The 21,273-nt window shown below is 34.2% G+C and overlaps 1 protein-coding gene across 4 annotated transcripts in view; it reads left to right on the top strand.

Moving 5' to 3' along the window:
* LOC134841622 (solute carrier family 2, facilitated glucose transporter member 1-like) overlaps nucleotides 1-20,840 on the top strand; it is a 33,132-nt gene extending 12,292 nt beyond the window's left edge. For all 4 annotated transcript variants that reach the window (XM_063857650.1, XM_063857651.1, XM_063857652.1 and 1 more), the window contains 3 exons: nucleotides 18,562-18,838; nucleotides 19,073-19,484; nucleotides 19,605-20,840. In XM_063857650.1, coding sequence (XP_063713720.1) covers nucleotides 18,562-18,838; nucleotides 19,073-19,484; nucleotides 19,605-20,337 — 1,422 coding nt within the window. In that variant the 3' untranslated portion in view covers nucleotides 20,338-20,840. The remainder of the gene's footprint in view (nucleotides 1-18,561; nucleotides 18,839-19,072; nucleotides 19,485-19,604) is intronic.
* Nucleotides 20,841-21,273: the final 433 nt, after the last annotated feature.

Here is a 21,273-nt window from a genome sequence, read left to right on the forward strand (position 1 = left end):
TTTTGTGGTTTTCAAAAGAATAATTTATCCAGTTTTAATCTGGGTTCAATCCGGTTTGGGTACCGTGGGACTTTCTTGCTTAGTCATGCTCTTAGTTTGTGATTTTGTTGCGTTAGTAGGCTGCGTTGGTCAGTTTAGCTTACTTTTATAATTCCTTCCGACCGGGTTAAGGGAAAGTTTGAAACGTGTGAAAACAAGTTAGTTGTTATCAGTGAAAGTTAAAACTTGAAATTCATTATTTAAACATTTATTCGTGGGCGAGCTGTGCGATTGTGGAAAGAGTGTGTTATTTATGGGCGAGTGAAGAATTCAATTTTACAAAACGAGCGTCTAGTAAAAAGGTTAGTTTTCTTCAATTTATTTGCAATTTTTTTATGAATTTACATTAGAAATATTGATTTACTGCCATGGAATTTTAATTTTATAAACACTGCTTTTAAAAGAAAAAATTTACTACTTCAATTACATACTGCGATTGTTAAATTGAATTTGAAAAGTTTATAGAAAAGAGTTTACAATTTTTATTTGTTTTTCTTTGTTTAAGATGAATGTACGGTGAAATCTAAAAAAGAAAAGTGAGACATATATAAAGAATGGTTAGTATGTCTTTGAATTCATTAGTTAAATTATTTAATCATACTTACAAAGGGTTGTCGTCGGCAAACAATCTTGGAAAATTGGTGCGAATAGTGTCAGATGATGTGAGGAGTTTGACAAGCATGCGGATGACATTTTTAGTCTGAAGGAGAGGCCATAGAAGGTCGAGTGCTCGGATGATGTTGTGCTCGTCTTTATTGAGTGAGAATTCATGCGATGTATTTTGGATTATGTTATATAGCTTGTGATTGTACTTAGTACTGTGAATTTGTTCTAGAATGTGGACTTCGATGGGCCGTATATATTCGTGGGGGATGATTAGTGGGCGGGATTCTTCAACATCAAAGGATTTGATTAGTGGGCAGAATATATACTTTTGTCATATTGGATCATAGTTACGGAGGATGACGTGTATTTTTTATACAATAAATGAAGTTTAGAAAGTATGGTGATGTGTATTTGGAGTTAATGATTGTGAATCTGTGATATGGGTTTCGTGATGGTGTGTTAGTTATGTAGTGGTGTTGAATAAATTTATAATAGTCGTTTGTGTGGGTTAGTTCAATGCGTAATATTATTTCGTGTGAGCAGAGCAAGTCACGTTCTTTTGATGTGTAATCGTAGAGGTATATTGTTGGTTAAGAGTTCACTATATCTCTCATCTAAATTTGTAGGGAAATTTAGTGGAAATGTTGTAGTTGGAGTTAGACTTATTGTTGAAGGTGTTGAAGGTAGTGATAGAGTTTCTGTTAGTGAAAAAGATGTATTGGATGAGATATCTATAGGGTCACTCACTAACTTGGCTCACCTTGAGTGAAAGCTTGTGTCATCCAATATGGGAGACAATGTGTTGAAGTTGGGGGGTTAAACGGATTTTCACGAATTTTCTCAGATGTGGGGGTTGATCCTAAGTAACCCGATGGTATGTTTGGAGCACTTTGTTGTGAAATTGTTTGTAACGGTGGTGGGATACATTGAATTGTGTTACTGGAAAGGTCTAGACGATTTGGGGATGGTGATGAGGGTATATTAAAATAGTAAGGGGATACTTACAAAGGGTTGTCGTCGGCAAACAATCTTGGAAAATTAGTGCGAATAGTGACAGATGATGTGAGGAGTTTGGCAAGCATGCGGGTGACATTTTTAGTCTGAAGGAGAGGCCATAGAAGCTCGAGTGCTCGGATGATGTTGTGCTCGTCTTTATTGAGTGAGAATTCATGCGATGTATTTTGGATTAGGTTATATAGCTTGTGATTGTACTTAGTATTGTGAATGTATTCTAGAATGTGGACTTCGATGGGCCGTATATATTCGTGGGGGATGATTAGTGGGCGGGATTCTTCAACATCAAAGGGTTTGATTAGTGGGCAGAATATATACTTTTGTCATATTGGATCATAGTTACGGAGGATGCCGTGTATTTTTTATACAATAAATGAAGTTTAGAAAGTATGGTGATGTGTATTTGGAGTTAATGATTGTGAATCTGTGATATGGGTTTCGTGATGGTGTGTTAGTTATGTAGTGGTGTTGAATAAATTTATAATAGTCGTTTGTGTGGGTTAGTTCAATGCGTAATATTATTTCGTGTGAGCAGAGCAAGTCACGTTCTTTTGGTGTGAAAAAATGATAACTTCGTGAAAAGTGATGAAAATTGGTGAAATAAGAATCATAAGCTATGGTGTCTCGGAGTGCGGTGGAAGGAAAATTATCATATTTTTACTCATGCTGTTAATTACAATTACATATTCTGATTTTATAAAAAAAAATTTCTCAGTTAATTGGGGGTTAGTATTTTCATCTTCTTCTCTGACTGTGTCTTCCATATATCGTGCAATAGCGTGATTGTAGTGTTTAATTGAAAATCTGTTAGGTTTTTCTGCAACAAATCTATTTAATGTTTGTGTTAGTCCTATGGTTGTGAATTGTTTTTCATGCAGTGCTGTAGTTAGTTGGGGTAGTCGGGATTGACTGATTTCATTGTCGGCTGGGTTATTGTACAAAGGGAGTGATAGTAGGTTTGTGAAGTGATAGTGAGATATTCATGATAAGGTGGGAAACAGGCTATATTCGTCTACAAAATTAAGTTGCTGGTCATTAGTGTGATAGTAGGTATATTGTGAAAAAAGCGTAAATTATATTTGAAGAATTTTTTTAACATTAGTGTGCTGCGGGTGAAGGGAAAACAGTCGGGGTGGTGAAGTGTTTGGGTAGTGGGGTGCTTTCGCTTGAATACTCGGTGGGCTCGGGTTTCTTCTACTGTGGAGGCTGGATTGGAGGATTCGGAGGAATAAATAGATTGTGATAAGTGATGAATAATTAATGCCTTAGTGTTTTGAAGCAGCTGTTGTAAAGTGATGAAATTGTCAAGTTCGTGCTCTAATTCTTCATTGACGGGGCTAGAGGGTTCGGGTTGATCATTTTTCATTGGGGAGAAAATTGGGGTTGCTTCTGTGCAGGAAGAAGGAGCTGGGGAAGTTTTATTGGGAGTTAGGGTGTGGAGCGGACGGAAGGGGGTAGCGAAAAAGTAGACGGGCTGGGCTCGGAGTTCTGAAGTTCATCTGGGGTGTCAATATCGGAATTATTGAATTGTGAGATGGTGCTAAAAACTGTGTTTGTGAAATCATCAGAACCCATGCGTAGTGAATTAGAAGTGAATGAGGGTAAGGGAGAAGAAGTGAGGTCAGAAAGGGACATGCGAGAAGAGTGACATTGGAGATTGGATTGGTAAGACAGAGAACGGTTGAGGAATCCAATTTGGCGGCTCATCGTGGGCTAAAAAGGTGTTTGTTCTGAGAACGAAAATTGTGGTCTGTGGCTGTTCTACGATTTGTTCATATGTGTCTTCTATATTTGGTTGATGAACTACGATATGAGAAACTGGGCTTTGTAGGTAGCTATGACTTTTCGTGGTATTAGAGATAACAGATGATTATTGAAAATTTTGTAATTGTTGTCCAGTGGGTGTTGTCTTTCTGTTGTCTTGTGAAGTATCGTATTATTGGTGTGGTTGATAATTTTTATTGTTTTCACTTATTTGAGCGTCTAAAAGAATTTATTTTTTTGAGTTTAAAAATATTCCAAAAAAAATCCTGCAAAAATATGCGTGCTACTCTTGCTTGTTTGTTGACTTGTTTGTATTGCGCATGTGTTATTTATTCCTTTTAATAAGTAGATGAGAATTCCAAAAAAGTTAAATATGGCGTATAAAATAGTCAGTCTTTCTAAGATGTAATAGGGCTATCCTAGAAAGGCGAAAGATCGTTTTTTTAGGTTTACAAAACTAGAAATAATAATAGGTGAAAAATCTTGTGGACGGTATTTTTCACCGTTTAGATATATGTAATCTTTTATATCTTTAAAGTATCCGCTGTAGTCTTGTGCATAGATGTCTGAAAATCCTGCGGTTTCGGCAAGTTTTCCTAAAACTTGATCTATTGATTGTCTTTGGATTGTGTCCATTTTTGTTTGAAGTTCCTGAAATTGTTTTGTGCGAATGTGATGTTGTATATCGAATCAGGATTTTATACCTATTGATTGTAAACTTATATTGGGGTTACGTGCAATAGCTCTGATATTTTCTGGTGAAAATTCTTTAATGGTGAAATAAGTGTGGGGTATGGGGTGAGAAGATAGTATTTGTCTTCATCTGGGTTTAGCTGTACAACATTGTGGCTATTTTCAGATCCACGTGGGATGGCTGTATCCCGAAAATATGTTCATCTAGAAAGTGAATCGACAAAATAATCTTCATTTTTGTAGAATATAGGGAGTCTTTTATAACATCGTTTATCTTCAAAATTTATAATGGTGATACTTTTTTAGTACATGTGTAGTTTCATAGTATATATCCTTCGTAATCGATAAAATTTGATCTATTGCCTGATAATAAATATCCTGCGTAAGTTTTTTTTTAATACTGCTAGTGCAAGGGATTGTAGAATTTGTGTTCGTTCTAGTTCACATAAGTGATGGATGGTTTCTAATTCTGATACTGACTTTTCTTGAAAAATTCTGCTTATTGTGTAATCCAATTTCATAACTAAGTGAATGTCATAGTGGATTGCGCCAAAATAAGTGTGGGTCATGAATGATAGTTCTTGTAAATGTGTGCTATCTTTATCTTGTGGACGAAGTTTTCCACTAGTATTTCCTGTATTTTTCAAAAATGTTACTGGGATGTATGAATTTTCTTCACTTCAACTTTGATACGTTTGAATTGGGTTAATTTTTAATTTTCCTGTTTTCATGTTGAAACCTTCTTTGTATTCGACAAGAATTTCTGCAAATTGTGTTTTGTAAAGTGGAGTATTATATTTGCAGGCGAGTTCTGTTTCGGGGTAGATTTGAAAACGTGTTGATTTATTTTCTCTTTCATCGATAATTTTATAACGATTTCTGTTAGATCTTTTTTATCAGGGCTGCTTTTTTTAAAGATAATTGATTCAATGAAATATTTTTGATGAAATTTAACCGTTCTCGCGTGAATTTTTGCAACTTGAAATGTCGTACAAGTGTCATCAGGGAATCAAACGATGGTTGCCTTTGTTCGTGTGGTAGGATCGCAATTACCTTGGTCATTTTGGCAAGGTAAGCGTATTCCTTGCTATATTATTGTGCAGTCTTTTAAATCTCGTGTTAACTATACTTTTTTAAATTGAATTTTCCAATCGAAAAACATTATTTCTTGATATCATTTAATTTTTGTGTCTGCTTTACAATTAGAAGAGTTATTTATTCCGATGCGTGGTATCCAATTCTTATCGTGTAGGTCATACGTTAATCGTCCGTGTTCACCGTGGATCGGATAATTGTCGTCTAATTTTATATGACCTTCATATCTTTCAAGTTCTGCTTGATGTGCAGAGTCTGGAAAAACTTGAAAATTTACCAATTTTTGATTTGTGCCTTTGTTTGTGGTTAATTTTAATCGTTTGAGTTCGTTTTTACAGTCTTCGGGGTTAAGATGTGAAGGTCTTCCAATGTTGTTTTGATAGAAAGATTCATGATCGAGTCTATTTTTGTTTCCATTTGAGACTTGGGAACAATGTATTTTTTCTCTGAATTTTTCGCTGTGAATTTATATCCTGTTAAGGTTCTGGCTCGGGCTTTTGAATAAAGTGTTGCTACTATTTTGTTGTTTCTATTTCTTGTGGTTCTGATTTGCATTGAGTTATTTGGCTTATGGCATTTTATGTGGTGTTTATTGTTCATTTTCCTCACAATCATAATATGTAACTAATAAATCTTGTGGTCCTGTTCGAGGGGAGGGATTTTGATATGATGTTGGTTCTAAAAGAACAAGGGGAGAATGGTTTTCGCGAAAAAAACTATTAAAAGATACATAAGTAGCATAGTCCCGATTATGGGTTATAGAATGTTATGTATCCAAGTGTCTTTTTTGTATATACATATCGTATTTATAGATAAGTTCTGTTGTGATAAATGCGTGAGGTAAAGATTGAGCTGTTATGTTTGGTGGAGCTAAGGGTAGAGGGCTATAGACTTAATTATTATTTTTTACTGTTATTTCATATTTAAGTGTTAAAATGTCTTGTGTAAGGATCTGTAAATTGTTTTCTTGTATGTCTTTGTGAATATCGTGTCTGTATTGTAACCTGTTGAGTGCCCAATTATGTAATCTGTTGCTATCAAGATGTTGACCAAATAAGGGAAGGGGTGCTACGAGAGTATTCCGATCTAATCCAAGAGGTATATTGTTGGATAAGAGTTCACTATATCTCTCATCTAAATTTGTAGGGAAATTTAGTGGAAATGTTGTAGTTGGAGTTAGAGATATTGTTGAAGGGGTTGAAGGTAGTGATAAAATTTCTGGTAGTGAAAAAGATGCATCGGATGAGATATCTATAGGGTCATTTACTAACTTGGCTCACCTTGAGTGAAAGCTTGTGTCATCCAATATGGGAGACAATCTGTTGAAGTTGGGGGGTTAAACGGATTTTCACGAATTTTCTCAGATGTGGGGGTTGATCCTAAGTAATCCGATGGTATATTTGGAGCACTTTGTTGTGAAATTGTTTGTAATGGTGGTGGGGTACTTTGAATTGTGTTACTGGAAAGGTCTAGAGGATTTGGGGATGGTGATGAGGGTATATTAAAATGAACTCTGGGTGTTGATAAAATTTTCTGTTTCGTCTGGGATTGATTATTTGTCTATCTCTTGTAGATGTTTGATTTTGTTTTTGACTAGGATGTCTTTTTCTATTATGGTCTTGTTGGAGAGAAGGATAGATGTTTTATGTTGGTTCGTATTGCGGTTTGCTTAGAGGTGCATGGCGAACTACGGGTATTAAAGGTTCTGATATTAACGGGTGTCTTTCTTCAAATGTATAGGGGTTTTCTTGAATTGAAATGCGTGTTAATGATTGGAGTTGATTTATTTGAGTAGACGTTGGTGTTGTTGAAAGTTCCTGGGATGTCGTAGTCGGTGGGGGTTGTTGTGTTTGTTGTTGATTAGCAATTTTGAAATGTTTGAAGTATTTTTTCTTATTAATATAATCTATGTTGTTTATAGTATTTTTCTAAGAAAATGATAGAGGATTGTTGTTTGTGCAAAGGTGATAATTGCCTTTTTTTTAATACATTTACATATTGTCAAAATTAGAGAGATTAGAGAGGTAACAAAAGTTACTAAAAGATGAAGGATGTCCTTCTTGTTGAATAAATGTCGTAACATAGTTGTTGAAATATTTTACCTGAGGAGGTGGTCAAGTATTTTTGAGAACTTGAGGTAGGCTTTTCTGAGGGAATGAGAAATAACGAAAAAAACTGCAAAAAATTATGAAGAGAAGGAGGAACATTTCAAGGGTGTCTAAGATAAAAAATATACTGAGTTGAAAAAAGATTCTGAAAAATGAAAAAAAAATTGTTATTCTTGTCTTGAGAAGTCGAACTGTTTGAGAGAAGCATTTGAGAAATGATTCCTTCCGTCGAATAATTTTTTATTTTCCGAATCAAAAGTTGAGTGTTGTCGGAGTGTTAATAATTTTTGACAAATGGGTTGGATATGGGCCATTCCTGAAGGTCTAGGAATGAGCTTCCTATTTTTATTTTTATTTATTTAGGAGTTCTATCTACATTAGGCTAAATGATCATGTAATTTTTAGGCTTATTTAATATTTTTGCATGGGGTAAATGTGTAACTTGAGACATTTTTGTTGATTTTTGTACTGGTTGATAGGGGAGGGTTTTAACATTTAGATTTCGTTTATTTCAGTTGTCAAATATAAGCGTGTTGCTTATTTTTGACCTGGAGGTCTTTAGGTTATAGATTCATATATGTTTGAAGTGAACAATGTGTCGGCTAATGAAGTGGTGTCAGAATGGGGTGATGTTTAAATAGATTCTGATTGGCTAAAGTTCAACTAGTTATTTAAGAGTGTAATAAAATATAAGAGTGTAATAAAATATGAAAAAAAGAGAAAAATTTGCTATACTTAAAATGTTTTAAAATATTAATTAATTGGAAAGGGATTTCTGAAATTCAACTTTCTTTAATATTTTAGATGGTCGGATGAAAGTTTTGTTATCTTTCCGAGGTGAACTTCGGAGTGGTGATGATTGTCGTTGTTGAGATCTTTCTTTTGTTTCTTGTGGTAAAATTTTTTCTTCTTGTTTTAGATTTTTCCTTTGTTTTAAGGTATTTGTTTATTGCTGATTTCTTGAGATTTTGGTTGGGTTTTTTAATTTCTGTTTTTTTTTAGATCTAATAATTGTGTTGAACAATTTATATCTTGATTTTGGATAACCTGGAAAAATTTTAGGATAATCGTGGACAATCTTTGGCCCTGTAAAGGAGTATAACTGTATTAGTTTGCGAAGAGCGTGTTCTTTTGGGTAATATGGTAAAAGATTGTTTTTACAAATAAAAGCGTTGAACTATTTCTTTTTTATTTGAATCAATAAGTTTGCATGTTACATGTTGCATGTTAAATGGTCCTTTTCGGATTGGTTGTAATTTTTTAGATAATCCTTTTCGTGTTACAAAATTTGGTATTAAGACATATGTTCCAATTTCTAAGTTTGTAGCTGGTGTGAATCGTGAGTTAATTTGTTATAAAATATTTTACCTTTGTAATAGCTTTTTGGCTGTTTTTGTAAGTTGTTTTTTATCTCTATTTAAAATCCATTCCGTATATGTGCCGGAGGCTAATTTTAAGATTTGCGGGTGATGAAAATGATCTTCATCGTGCGTATGTAACGGTAAATTATAACAAATTGATTCTTTAGTAGGTTGGCGATGACCTTGTACATTTATTGAAGAATTTGCTGTGAACATAAATGGTTATCGTGGTTTTTGATTGAACACCATTTCAAAGGGTGATAATCCTGTTTTATTGTTATTTGTGAGTTATAAGCTAAGGGGAATTATTTAACGTCTGTTGATCATTATGTATAATTTGTATCATTTACATTTATGATACATCTGAGGTATTCTTGTAATGAACGGTTCATGCCTTCGAATAAACCATTAGTCCATGAGGCATGAGACGTTCGGGGTTTATGTTCAATGTCATAAAGATTATTCCATCTTCATGACATTAAACATGTGATGTTTTCCTTATTTATGTATTCAGTGCCGTTATCTGTGACAAGGATTTCTGGTAATCCAAATTCTGCTATCCAGTATTCGTAGGATGTTGTATATGGGTGATAAGTATTACAATGAGGTACAGAGTTGGGTGCTGCATTGTGTGTAAATGCATCAACTATAACCATTATAAATGAGTTGCCTTCTGAGGAGGGTGATATCGGTCCTTTTGTATCAAATGAGAGTCTGTGGTTGAAATATAAGCTTTGTCCTTCAAATTCTTGTTTTTCTGCTATTTGTTTCTGATGTGCATATGCTTTTTTAATTGGCATGTTATGCAATCGTTACATAATATTTTAATCCAAGTAAGTGCATTTAGAAAGTAAAAATTTTGGAACAAATTTGAGTTTTTTTTTTCTGATCCTGCATGTCCTTTCGTATTTAAGGAGTGTGAAATGTGAAATGCTAGGAGTATCATACTTAATGGTAGACAGGTTACTTTTAATTCAGATGTTTGGTATTCCAAAAAATCTTTTTTCTCATTTATGGATGTGTTTTTTTGAAGTATCTAAGAAGTATTTTGTTTCCTATAATTGTGATATCTGCCTTTACGGGTTGCGTTATATATTTGTGCAAGACTTAAGTTGTCTAATGACTGGGTCAAGGTTTTGATATTTCTGTAGTAGTTCCAGTGTCAGTTTTCCTGTGGCTAGTAGAAAAAAAATTTTGTTTTCTGTTTTTGAGAGAGGTTTATTATATAGAGGGTCATGTATATTAAAAACTTGATTTATTGTGAATTTTGAGTCTAAATCTAGGGGTCCTGATAAATTCATATTATCAGTTAAATTTTCTTTTTCTACTAAGGGCAATAGATCTCTCCTATACATTTTTTGTTCAAGGGGTTTTTGTTGTGTATTGTTCTTGATCCATGATGAATATGGTATCGGTTTAAATGTAGAGTTTCCTTACAAGTCTACTTCGTACTGATTATTTTGGCAATCTAGATATAGTGGAAAATGTTGTATATTATTTATTTGTGCATTATCAAGGTCGGTTTTTACTGCATTTTTACAATTTAATCGTGGTGATGTTTTGTCTTTTGCAAGGAAAAACTTTATATTTTGCGGTGTTTCTACCGTCGTTTTTTTTGTTATCAATTCAGGTGGTGTATTTCGACTGAGCATATCTGGTAATGCATGATTTTTTCCTGCAGTCCAGACTTTATGTAAGTTTGGGAATTTCAGTTTGGGAACTTTTTTTGTTGAAATCTATAAACTCTATGGTTTGGATTTGATTTTTGTGTAAATAGGAAAGTTATAGGTGTATGATCTGTAAATAGAACTGTTGGATGTTTTGATCCAAGTATTAAAAATTCATTTTCTGTGAGAGTATAAAGAGTATAGCTGAACATTCTCTCATAAGTGTAGAGAGTTTAAGTTCGGTTTGTGTAAATAGTCTTGAATTTGCTGAGATAAATACACGAAATGAACAAACACGACAATCAAGACAAACTTTTCCTCCAAAACAAAACTCAATATTAATTTCCAATCAGAAAATCCTATAAATACACAAAATTATCAACCAACGCAAATGTAAAATGAAATCCCATCGCCATTTTATTTACAACAACATGAAATTACAAAAACACAATTTACAAATTTTTCTCAAATACCAAATGCCGCAGAATCACTCCAAATGACTATGAATCCATACCTCATGGGTGGATCTTCTATATCTTCTCATAAATCACTCATGATGTTCACAGGAGCAGATCCTGAATACTCAGTAGAAGATTATTTAACGCAGTCACAGCTAAATTAATTTTAAATATAGGACCTGAACCAGTAAAAACGCCACTTCATCAAAATTGGATACATAGACACTCAGCTCTAATCCAAATCACACTTGATGGCGCAGCCCAAAAATGGTTTTCAGTGTTACCTATAGACATTAAATCAGACTGGAAAAGATTCACTTAAGGATTTTCAAAAATGTTAGACTCTGAAAAAAATAAACAACATCAAAGAGTTCTATGCGACGAAATCCGTAGACTCCCTAATGAAAGAGTTAAGCAACTTAAGTAAGAATCGAAACATTAGTAGGAAAAGCATAATCTCTTAATACGCATGATTATGAAAACACAAAGATGACAGAAGTCTTAATGATGACTCTAACACCACAACTACGAAAAATAGCAAAAAAAAAGAGAGCATCACATCCATCTTCAACTCGAGAACGTGATATAGACTTCCGAAATTTAGTAGACAAATTAGAACAAGCTGAAATCACAATGAAATTGGTAGAAACAGAAAATTTAAAATTACAATTTGTAAACAGCATCCAAACAACTACTTCACAAATAAATAACATTCATAACTCCGACACTGAACTAGCTGAAAAAATCACTCAAATATTAAATTCTACGAGAAAACAAACTATGGAAAAATTCAATTACTCCTCGTTCCCATTCGAACAAAAAATGGTCTAACTATTGCCCTAGATATGGACATAGCATCGCTGAATGTAGACAAAAATAACAAGATAATCAGAACAAACCACAGAACTATAGCGAACCAAATAAATCATTTCATCAATACATGAAAAAAGACCAAAATTTACCAAACAAAAACATTCATAGTAACAATAGTTCAGGAAAACCACTCCCAGATAACTATAATGACTTTAGTCAACAATCATCTTATCGAAATAACTACCCGGAAGTTCTCCAGATCGAAGAAATTCACAAAATTTCTCACAAAATAGATACAGTAGATCAAACAATCAAAATAACCAATATCAAATAATTATTCGAGATCAAATTCAAACAGAAATAATTACTCAAATTATAATATAAATCGTTCTCTTTCAAACTCTCGAAATAGATATTATTCAAACGTCCCTTCCAGAATTTCCTCATATAATCGAAACATGAATTACTCAAACAATAGAAATAGACAATACTCAGATAATAAATCTCGAAACTATTCAAACAACGGATCAAACTACGATAATAATCACAATAGATCACGTGATCTTTCCAGGAATCGAAATTCTAGTAATCCAAATCGACAGAGGAATTAATCTCAGTCATCATACAGAAATAATACACAAAATCAAAATTCACGACAAAACTATAGAAGTAGTACACCTAAACATCAAAGACAAATTAATCAAGTACAATTAACTCAAGAAATTCAATCAGACCCACCCGCTATTGCGACACAGAAAATTCAGAGTTACAATTAAATAACATAAATTGTGAATCCACAGATGATGAGAGCGAAACAGAAAATACGCTTTCAATAAACATGCTTCATATTAAAAATGAATACGAAACACCAATTGAATCGAATTATTATCAAAACAATGAAATTTTTAATAACCTCGAAAAATCAGACAAAACACAAAACAACAGATTACACCGAACAAGAACTTGAAAAAAGTTCAAGTAGGAATAAATATATCAAAATACAACAAATAACAATCCCACTTCTCTTAGAAAGTCCAAAAAGCAAAGATTTTCAATTATCAGACCTTAAAATTGATTTCTTAGTAGACTCAGGAGCAATCTTAAATATTATAAATTTTCCCACATGGAATGAAATACAAACTCTACATCCAAAATTGTTACCTTCAAAGACTTCAAGCAAATTAGCTACAGCACAAAGATCAAGTCTAACAAACTATGGAAAAATTTAATTACTCCTTGTTCCCATTCGAACAATGGAACGAAATAAACTTTCAAATAAACCTTTCAAACAAAAGTTTCATATCACAATTATAAAACACAATATCGTTGGAATACAATTTATCACTAAATATATTCCAATTATGAATATCCTAAATAGTAAATTACATATAAAGGATAAATACTCAAGAATGATTAAGACATCCTCACATTCTTTCGAAGATTAAATAAAAAATCTCAATTTTTTCCAAATTTTACCCTCTATGCAACCAAGAACGGAAACACCTGAAACCAGTATCAGGATATGTATACAACTTCTCAATAAGTCAAGTCCATCAATACAACATAGATCAAAATAGACAACAACTACATATGTCCGACCTCAAATTCAAACCAATCCATAAATTTTTTCGAGTAACAATCTCATCAATCAAATACACGAAAAATACATATTCAGATATAATTTCTTTGCACGTATACAGTTATTCTCCATATAAAATAACGTTACCCCTAGGACCTTTAGGATATTGTGAAACCAATACAAAAATTTGTCCCATAGTAGAAACAGCATATAGAGTAAATAACATCTTAAAATAATTGATATATGTCAATCAACAATCCTCAATAGAGAATTATCAATTAAAAACATAATTAATGGTCCAAAACGAAATACAAACTACTTTACCAAAACACGTTATTTTAAACCAACATTCCAAATTTCAAAGTATACCACTGAACAACAGAAATTTCTTACAATGTTCAATTTCCAACACTCAAATTACAGAACAAGAATTTGAACAATTAACAGAACTACTACTTAAATACCCAAGGGTTTATGCTACGTCTAAGTTTGATAATGGAAAAGTAAATTCACCTCTACATCTCCTCTAAAAATTGACGTAGTTTTCAAAAAACAACGAGCAAGAAAATTCCAATTCATTTACGAGATAAAGTCAATAGGTTACTAGATATCTTAGAACAATACGAAATAATTTCCCCAATTAATAAAGAAGAACAACCAAAAGGAAACACATTCATAAATCACGTTATTATTCTTGCTAAAGGAGAATCATTAAAAATTGTTCTAGATGGCAGATACCTCAATTCACTTGTTGAATCTGAATGTAATTGGCCTATAGAACCAATTCAAGTAATTCTCTTTAAAATAAATGGACAATGTTTTACAACAGCTGAGCCGAACAGCGCGTATAATCAAATGCCGCCAGACGAACAATCAGGACGGTTAACACAATTCGTTATTGGAAATCAACAATACGAATTGAATAGACTTTTCTATGAAATTTTCATAGGGCCAGCAGCTTTTTCAGCATTCATGATTAAAAATTTTTGACCACTTATTTTCATCAAGATTGTTATAACCTATTGAGACGATGTTTTCATGCAATCACAAACAAAACACGAAATGTTTAAAGTAGTGGAAAAATATCACCAAATACTACTTGAGAAAAACAAGAAAGCAGCCCCGGATAAATCACTTTTCTTTCTTACCCGTGTTAAATTCCTTGGATATATTTTTGAAGGAAATACAATCACTCCATTAAAATCTCGCACAGACACAATCATAAAACTTCAACCACCATCAAATAAAAAGAAAATCCAAGAGTTTTTTGGAAGGCTAAACTTTTTAAGTAAATATGTCTATAAAATGCAATTATACTTAAGACCATTTTATAATATTCTCAGACAACAAATAATTTTGAATGGACGACAGAAGACCGAAAATGATTTGAAGAAGTAAAAACACTTCAAATACGATCCCAGATCCAGATCAACCATTTTATGCCATGTGCGACGCCTTAAATTTTGGAATTGACGCAGCATCTTTACAATCACACAAAGGAACAAACAAAATGAATCTGGTTCAAACAGATCTGGCTGATAAATAGGATCTGGTTGATCAATATTCCAGTTATTATTTTCTTGATTTGTGTTAAATTGTTGTTGGTTTTGGCTAAAATAGTCTTCATCTTCTGAATAATGTGGTTTATTTCTTGTAAGATGTTTATCAGTTATATTTTTATTATGTTGAAAGAAAGGGAAGCTTTCGCTACGATCTACTGAAGCTCGTTGTTGATTGTTGAAAAAAACTGAGTGAGAGGCTTGTTGTGGCACTTGTTGATTGTATTTTTGTGCCTGTGGTTGGTTTTGACTGTTCATATAGGGGGTTTTGTTATTTTATTTTTTGCAAAAAAAGTTGTAGTAATGATCTGAAAAATTGCTTCCATTAGATGTTTTTTTGTTTATTTGTTTTTCGGTATGTCGTTGCTAGTGGAAATGTTTGATAATCTATCTGTGATTATTTTGGAGTAATAGAAGGTTTCACTGTGGGTTGTATAGTTGTTAGTGGAAGTAAGTGTTGTAAGTGTAGGATGAATGGGGGAAATGCTTTTTGTTGTTGGCATGGTTTCAACTATTTCTTCATTAATGATTTGTGATGAGGTTTGAGTATCTAGTTGTATAAGATTTCTTGTTTCATTTAAATTTTCTTGTGTATTGATGAAGGTGGAGTTTGAACTATTGTTTCTTGTTCTATCAGAAAACATTATAATTTAAAGGTGTTGCGTCAATATTAAGTGGAGTTGATCTAACATAGTCTTTTTGGACAGAGATAGTAGTGATTGCTGTACTTGGTATATCAGTTGTTATATTAATAAATGATGGATGAGACCAATCAGGGTCCCAAACATAATCTGTTCCATCTGCTAATAGAGTTTCATCGTCTGAGCTTTGCGGTCGAAAACTTTTTCTTGATTTTGCTATGAGATCGCTTTTATGGACAAAATAATCAATTATGAACCATGCTTTCATTCTTTGTAGATCATGTTTGAGATTTTGTGAAATTTTGTTACTAATAAGGTTTTCACGGATTGCATCTAAAAATTTTGAGAAAAGATAGATTTCTTGTCTTACAGTTGGGTGCCGGGATGTTTGAGGCGGTGACTCGTTGTGTGTTTCTTTCAATTCTGATATAGATATTTAGCTATAATTAATTGAAAAAACATCGTTTTTGAAAATTGAATTTGCTCCTTGTGAATTTTGGTGTTGTATGTTATTTGTCGGGCGGGATCACTTTGTGGTCGTATAAAAAATGGTAGTATCGAGTTCTCGGCGAAATTTTTATTGTATTCTATCATTTTGTTTATCTTAGAACTGTTAATGCGTAACTTTCAATATGTCTTATTGGTTGATTCCAATTATATAGGCGTACTAGTTTGTTAATGTATGGTTTCTTTTTACTGCGTTTTCCCTAAATTGATGATGGTAATGTTGCTTCTGAGTCAGAAAAATGTTTTTGATTTTCTATCGGATTATTCTTCAAGTCTTGAAGTTCCTGTATAGTGTTTGTATCTGATTCTGAAACTGCGTTTCGTCTCTTTGGAAATCTTCTTTTGATATTTTGCTTTTGTTTTGTTGTTATTTCCTTTTTTTGGTGTTTGTCTTTTTGATCTAATATATCCTATTGTTTGTCTGTGCGGTGGGATTACAAGATCGTATCTTTCGTTTTTAATTTAACAATTATGTATTAGGATTGTTTGCTTGCTGCCTAGTTTATCTCTTGACATAAGGCTTAGGATGATGGGTGCAATACTGGGGGGTTAAAGTTTCTATTTTCCTAAATTGTTAGTTCTTACGATTTTTTGTGGTTATCCTAACTTGGGGCATAGATTGTCGTGGTTGACGGGTTGTAGAGAGAATATCAATTCGTGAGAATGATTTTTTTTATTTTCTCGTGACTAGGTTTTAATTTATGATGGACTCACTTAATCTTACCTAGGGGTTATAATTTGTGATCAATGGTTGGAGAATACTAAATCAATCCACAAGGTTCAGGTATAATTAGACCACAGGTAGATCGTTAGATACTATTTTATGACTTACTAATTATTTAAGGGTTTTAGCCTGGGTCATCTAAGAGGAAGAGCTCAAGTGAAGGATGAGTAACCGCGGTTCTTCACTGTCTATCTTAATCAAAATTGTTAGTTTTTCAAAAAAATTTATTTGTCCTGGGTCGTTTATAATGGTTGGAGAGTGAATCGACGTTTGAGGTCGTTAGACACTTCTAAAATTATGGGGTGGGGAGAACAAAATTGTTCTGATTTGATCCAAGGGAAGCCTTGATGATCGGAAATTGAATAAAATAAATTTAGTTTTGAGTGAAATTAAAGATCCAAGGAAAGCCTTGATGATCTGTTTATGAAATAAAAATGAATTATGGAGAAGCAAGGATAAGCTTTGATAAGTTTCTATGTAAAAGTTCAAGTTTAAGAAAGTTTAAAAGTTAAAGTTTGAATTAGATTAGTTTTTTCGAACTTATGCTGATGTTTTAGGTGATGCAGCTGGGATGAAAAAAAGAGATGATGTATGTGAATTCATGAAACTAACAATAAACTTTAATACTAACTAACTTCTGTATTTTTTATTCAATAAATCATTTATTCAAAAGTTTTGATTTACCGCAGATTTTGGGGGAACGACTTGTGTTCTTTTTATCAGTCGTTATTGTTTAAATATTAGGTTTAGCACCAAATGAGTTGTTGAAGATTTGTTCGAATTATTCTTCAAATAATTTTCACGTCAATAAATGAAAATCTAAATTTGCTGCATAAAGTATTCTAAATACAAAAACTTGATAGTACGACGAAAACCGCAACAAGTTTTTGTATTTAGAATACTTTATGCAGCAAATTTAGATTTTCATTTATTTCGTCGTACTATCATGTAGTTGATCGGTCCGTTTCTTGATAGTTGTTCACGCCTTGATCTTGATCTTCTTGCAATACCTGGTATTTCTCGTATTGTTTGGAAAATTGGCGTAGATTTTTTGAGAGGTAGAGACATTTCTATTAAATTGTCTATTCCATTTACCAGTTTTGCAATTGTCTAATTCTAAGCTTAATTGTCTAATTCTAAGTTTGTTAAGGTCTTGTTCGAGACTTATGGTCGCACCAGATGAGTAATGACCTTTGGTCTGTACTCATAGAGTAATTTCAGACAAGGTACACCGTCTGTTCGTCACGCTATCTTATTTTCGGCCGGATAGATTCGTGCAACTTCTTAGTCTAATAACAATCTTAATCTTACTCTTATATCTCCTAGTTTCAATAGATCTAGTGTATACTGGTTTTCGCGAGTTAGTTCTTGGAGTTTATCCAGAAGGAGAACAACTGTAGTCTAAGATTTATTCAAATTTTTTTGTTGCTGAAACTACAAGTAGTTTCAGCACTCACAAATAAGTGCCAATGTTAGAGATGATTGGTAAGTTAGTTATATTTTATTGTGATAGTTTTATCAAAAATATAACTGGATATAAATACTAGTTTAGAACTGGTTCCAGGACTACCTTTAGACAAGCTGGATAGCTTTCGATAGATCCTCTGCGAGTCACAGAAATCAAACTAGTAATAATAAGGTCGGATGGTTCTCAGTGTCATTCTCAAAGTAGGACCGGCTACGGTGAAAATGATATCTATCTTCCCCCAGGAAAGTAAGACCCAAGGAATAAGAAAGAAGTAGGGCCGTGACTAATAAAAAGTTCTTACTGAATGAACCTGGAAACAAATCCTTGTTTCTCAATGAATTGTGAAGCTGAAAGATATTGCAAAAGGAATAATGGATATTCCTAAATTAGGTTTTGAGAGGATGAAGTATGCAAGCCGAGAACGTGCCTAGGAATATATTAACAAGTTGTCATTTTTTCCTCTAGGAACACATCAAAGACTTCTTCAACCGAGCCAAAACAGAGAGAAGCGGTGAGCCTTTTTCTGACACTGGGCTCACCTGGTTTTGGTCTTCATGTGTAGCAATCTGGACCCTTTTTGCCATCGTCGGTTGCTTCGTGGGTGGGGCCATGACCTCAAAATTCGGACGGAAGAGGACTATGTTGCTTAATAATGTGTTCATGGTCATAGGAACTTTGTTCCAGTCCTGCTCAAAATATGCGAACTCGTATGAAATGTTCTTCATTGGCCGACTTGTCATGGGTTAGAAATGTTTTTTTTAAATTATTATTTTCTTCGCGTGAGGTCATATGAGTCTTCAGCGCCATCTTCGCAATTATTATGATTAGTTGAATCATTCCCACTTTTTTCCTTGAAGACTGCGATTGCAGTAATCTTAAGTTCAGTGGTCTCTCAGTCAGTGTAAAGCGGATTATAGTGGACCAAATCAACGTTTTTTTTATTGTCGACACATGTTACTTAAAGAAATGATTTAAGGAATTCAAAGTGGCATCTGCACTTCTGCTGGTCCTATGTATTTATCGGAAATAGCGCCGAAGAACATCAGAGGAGGAGTGGGAGTCGTGTTCCAACTCACGTGTGTGCTGGGAATCCTAGGATCCCAAATATTGGGGTTCGAGGCCATCCTTGGGGGTGCTGATTTGTGGCCGATATTGATTAACATGAATCTGGTTTTGGGTTTTATTCAGTGGGTGACGCTTCCCTTCTGTCCGAGTAGTCCTCGGTTCCTTCTGGTCTCCAGGGAAGACAGAGAGGGAGCCAGGGCGGCACTGGCCAGACTCAGAGGTCAGAGTGCGAATATAGAAGAGGAGATGAACGAGATCATAGAGGAGGACAGGAAGGAGAAATCGGAGCCCCCGGTGTCCTGGGGAGACTTGATCCGAATCGAGTTAGTATCTTTTTTTTTGTTTTTGATTCTGTGAATGGTGTTCAGACCAAAATTTTGTTTTAATCATTGCAAGTCAGTATTCTAAGGCCTACAGAGATTGCCCACTCTGTGTTTTTGTAGCTATCTGCGTCGACCACTTATCATCTCGTGTGTACTGGCTATGTCTCAACAACTCTCGGGCATCAACGCCGTCAACTACTTCTCCTCCCCCATTTTCAATGCCACCCTGCCGCAAGACAAAGTGGACAGTGACCCCGACTTCCCCAAGTACATGGTTGCTGTCACTGGCTCTGTCAACTTGGTCATCACTGGCGTGTCCGTGTTCACAGTCGACAGACTTGGGCGAAAATTGTCGCACCTTGTCGGTTTGGGAGGCATGGCTGTATGTGCACTGCTCATTGGAATATTCCTCAGTGGTCTGGTAATAGACAACCAAACATGTCACGGACTGACGCCAACGAAAACCACAAATGACATTGCTATCGTTCTCATTTTCGTTTATGTCGGATTTTTCTCAATTGGACCTGGCGCTATTCCGTGGCTGATTGCACCGGAATTGTTCACGTCTAGTCCGAGGCCTAAAGCCATGGCAATTGCCAATACGACAAATTGGCTGTGTAATTTCATGATAGCCCTGGCTTTCGACCCCATTCGACAAGAATTGTGCGGTTGGGTGTTTTTAATTTTCTTCACGCTTCTGGTCATTTTCATTGGCTATTTATCTGTCAAAATGCCAAATGTAGAAGGAAAATCGGCTAGCGAGATTGTGCAAATGTTCAAAGACAGACCCTTCGGGGAAGAAACAGTTCCCATTATTTCACCCACAAGTATGCGAGACGAATCGAAAGCGTGAACATGGAGATTGGTCATAACCTGTACAAATATCTGGCCGAATTGAAAGAAGTAATCTGAATATTATTTCATACCTGATTTCCAGACTGGGACATGCTTCAACAGATCTATAATAGCAACCGAATAATGAGTAATAGTTATGTATCCAAAACTTCTGAGCAAAAATCAGCTTCAATTCGGTCGCTGTAGCGATTTCTTTTCGTCGTCATATAGATCCGTTGTACGGTTTATCCCAAAATAAAAACTTGGGTCTATTTCTCTATCACGTAATAACTACTTCAATTAGATAATGACTATCCAAGAATGTATCAAATGTCCTCGTCTTTCTGTCAGATTTACACTTTAAATGCTGTATTTTTGTTCCGGCCACTGAAAGTGGGAAGAAACTTTGACTTCGGTTGTTCAAATTATTTTTTCAAATAATCGTCAGAATGGGTCGTGTGATATATCTTTATTGAAACCCTTTATTTGAAACTCAAACTAAATTTAAAAATTCATAAATTGTCTGTTTCGACAATAACCGGTTTCAAGACAAGCAAGCTAGTGAGCGTAATGTCGTTTTACTTACGAAGACCACTTTTATTGCAGCCCAAATTGCAAATAAAAGCTCTCGTTTTCGAGGCACTTTTGTTGCATAGTAGTGGCATTTAAAAATCATGTGTTCTCCTATTTAATTTTGAGTAGTGCTTGGGGTCAGTTGAGCAGGACAGTTGATTTATAAACTTATATGTTCGACTACTGACGATCAATCGATTTCCGTGGAGCTTATTCGTTTTTCAAATTTCATAATTTGCACGAGCGAGCTTGCGAGCGTAGTCTATTAGTATGAACCTTCTTTTTTCCAACCTAACTTGCAAATAAAAATGCTCATTTGGTGGAGTTTTTGCTATAGTCACCGTGGCTGAGTGGTAGGCGCGGAAGACTTTTAGTATCTGGG

Source organism: Symsagittifera roscoffensis, chromosome 3 (assembly GCF_963678635.1).
Source record: "Symsagittifera roscoffensis chromosome 3, txSymRosc1.1, whole genome shotgun sequence".
NCBI classification, from domain to species: Eukaryota; Metazoa; Xenacoelomorpha; order Acoela; family Convolutidae; genus Symsagittifera; species Symsagittifera roscoffensis.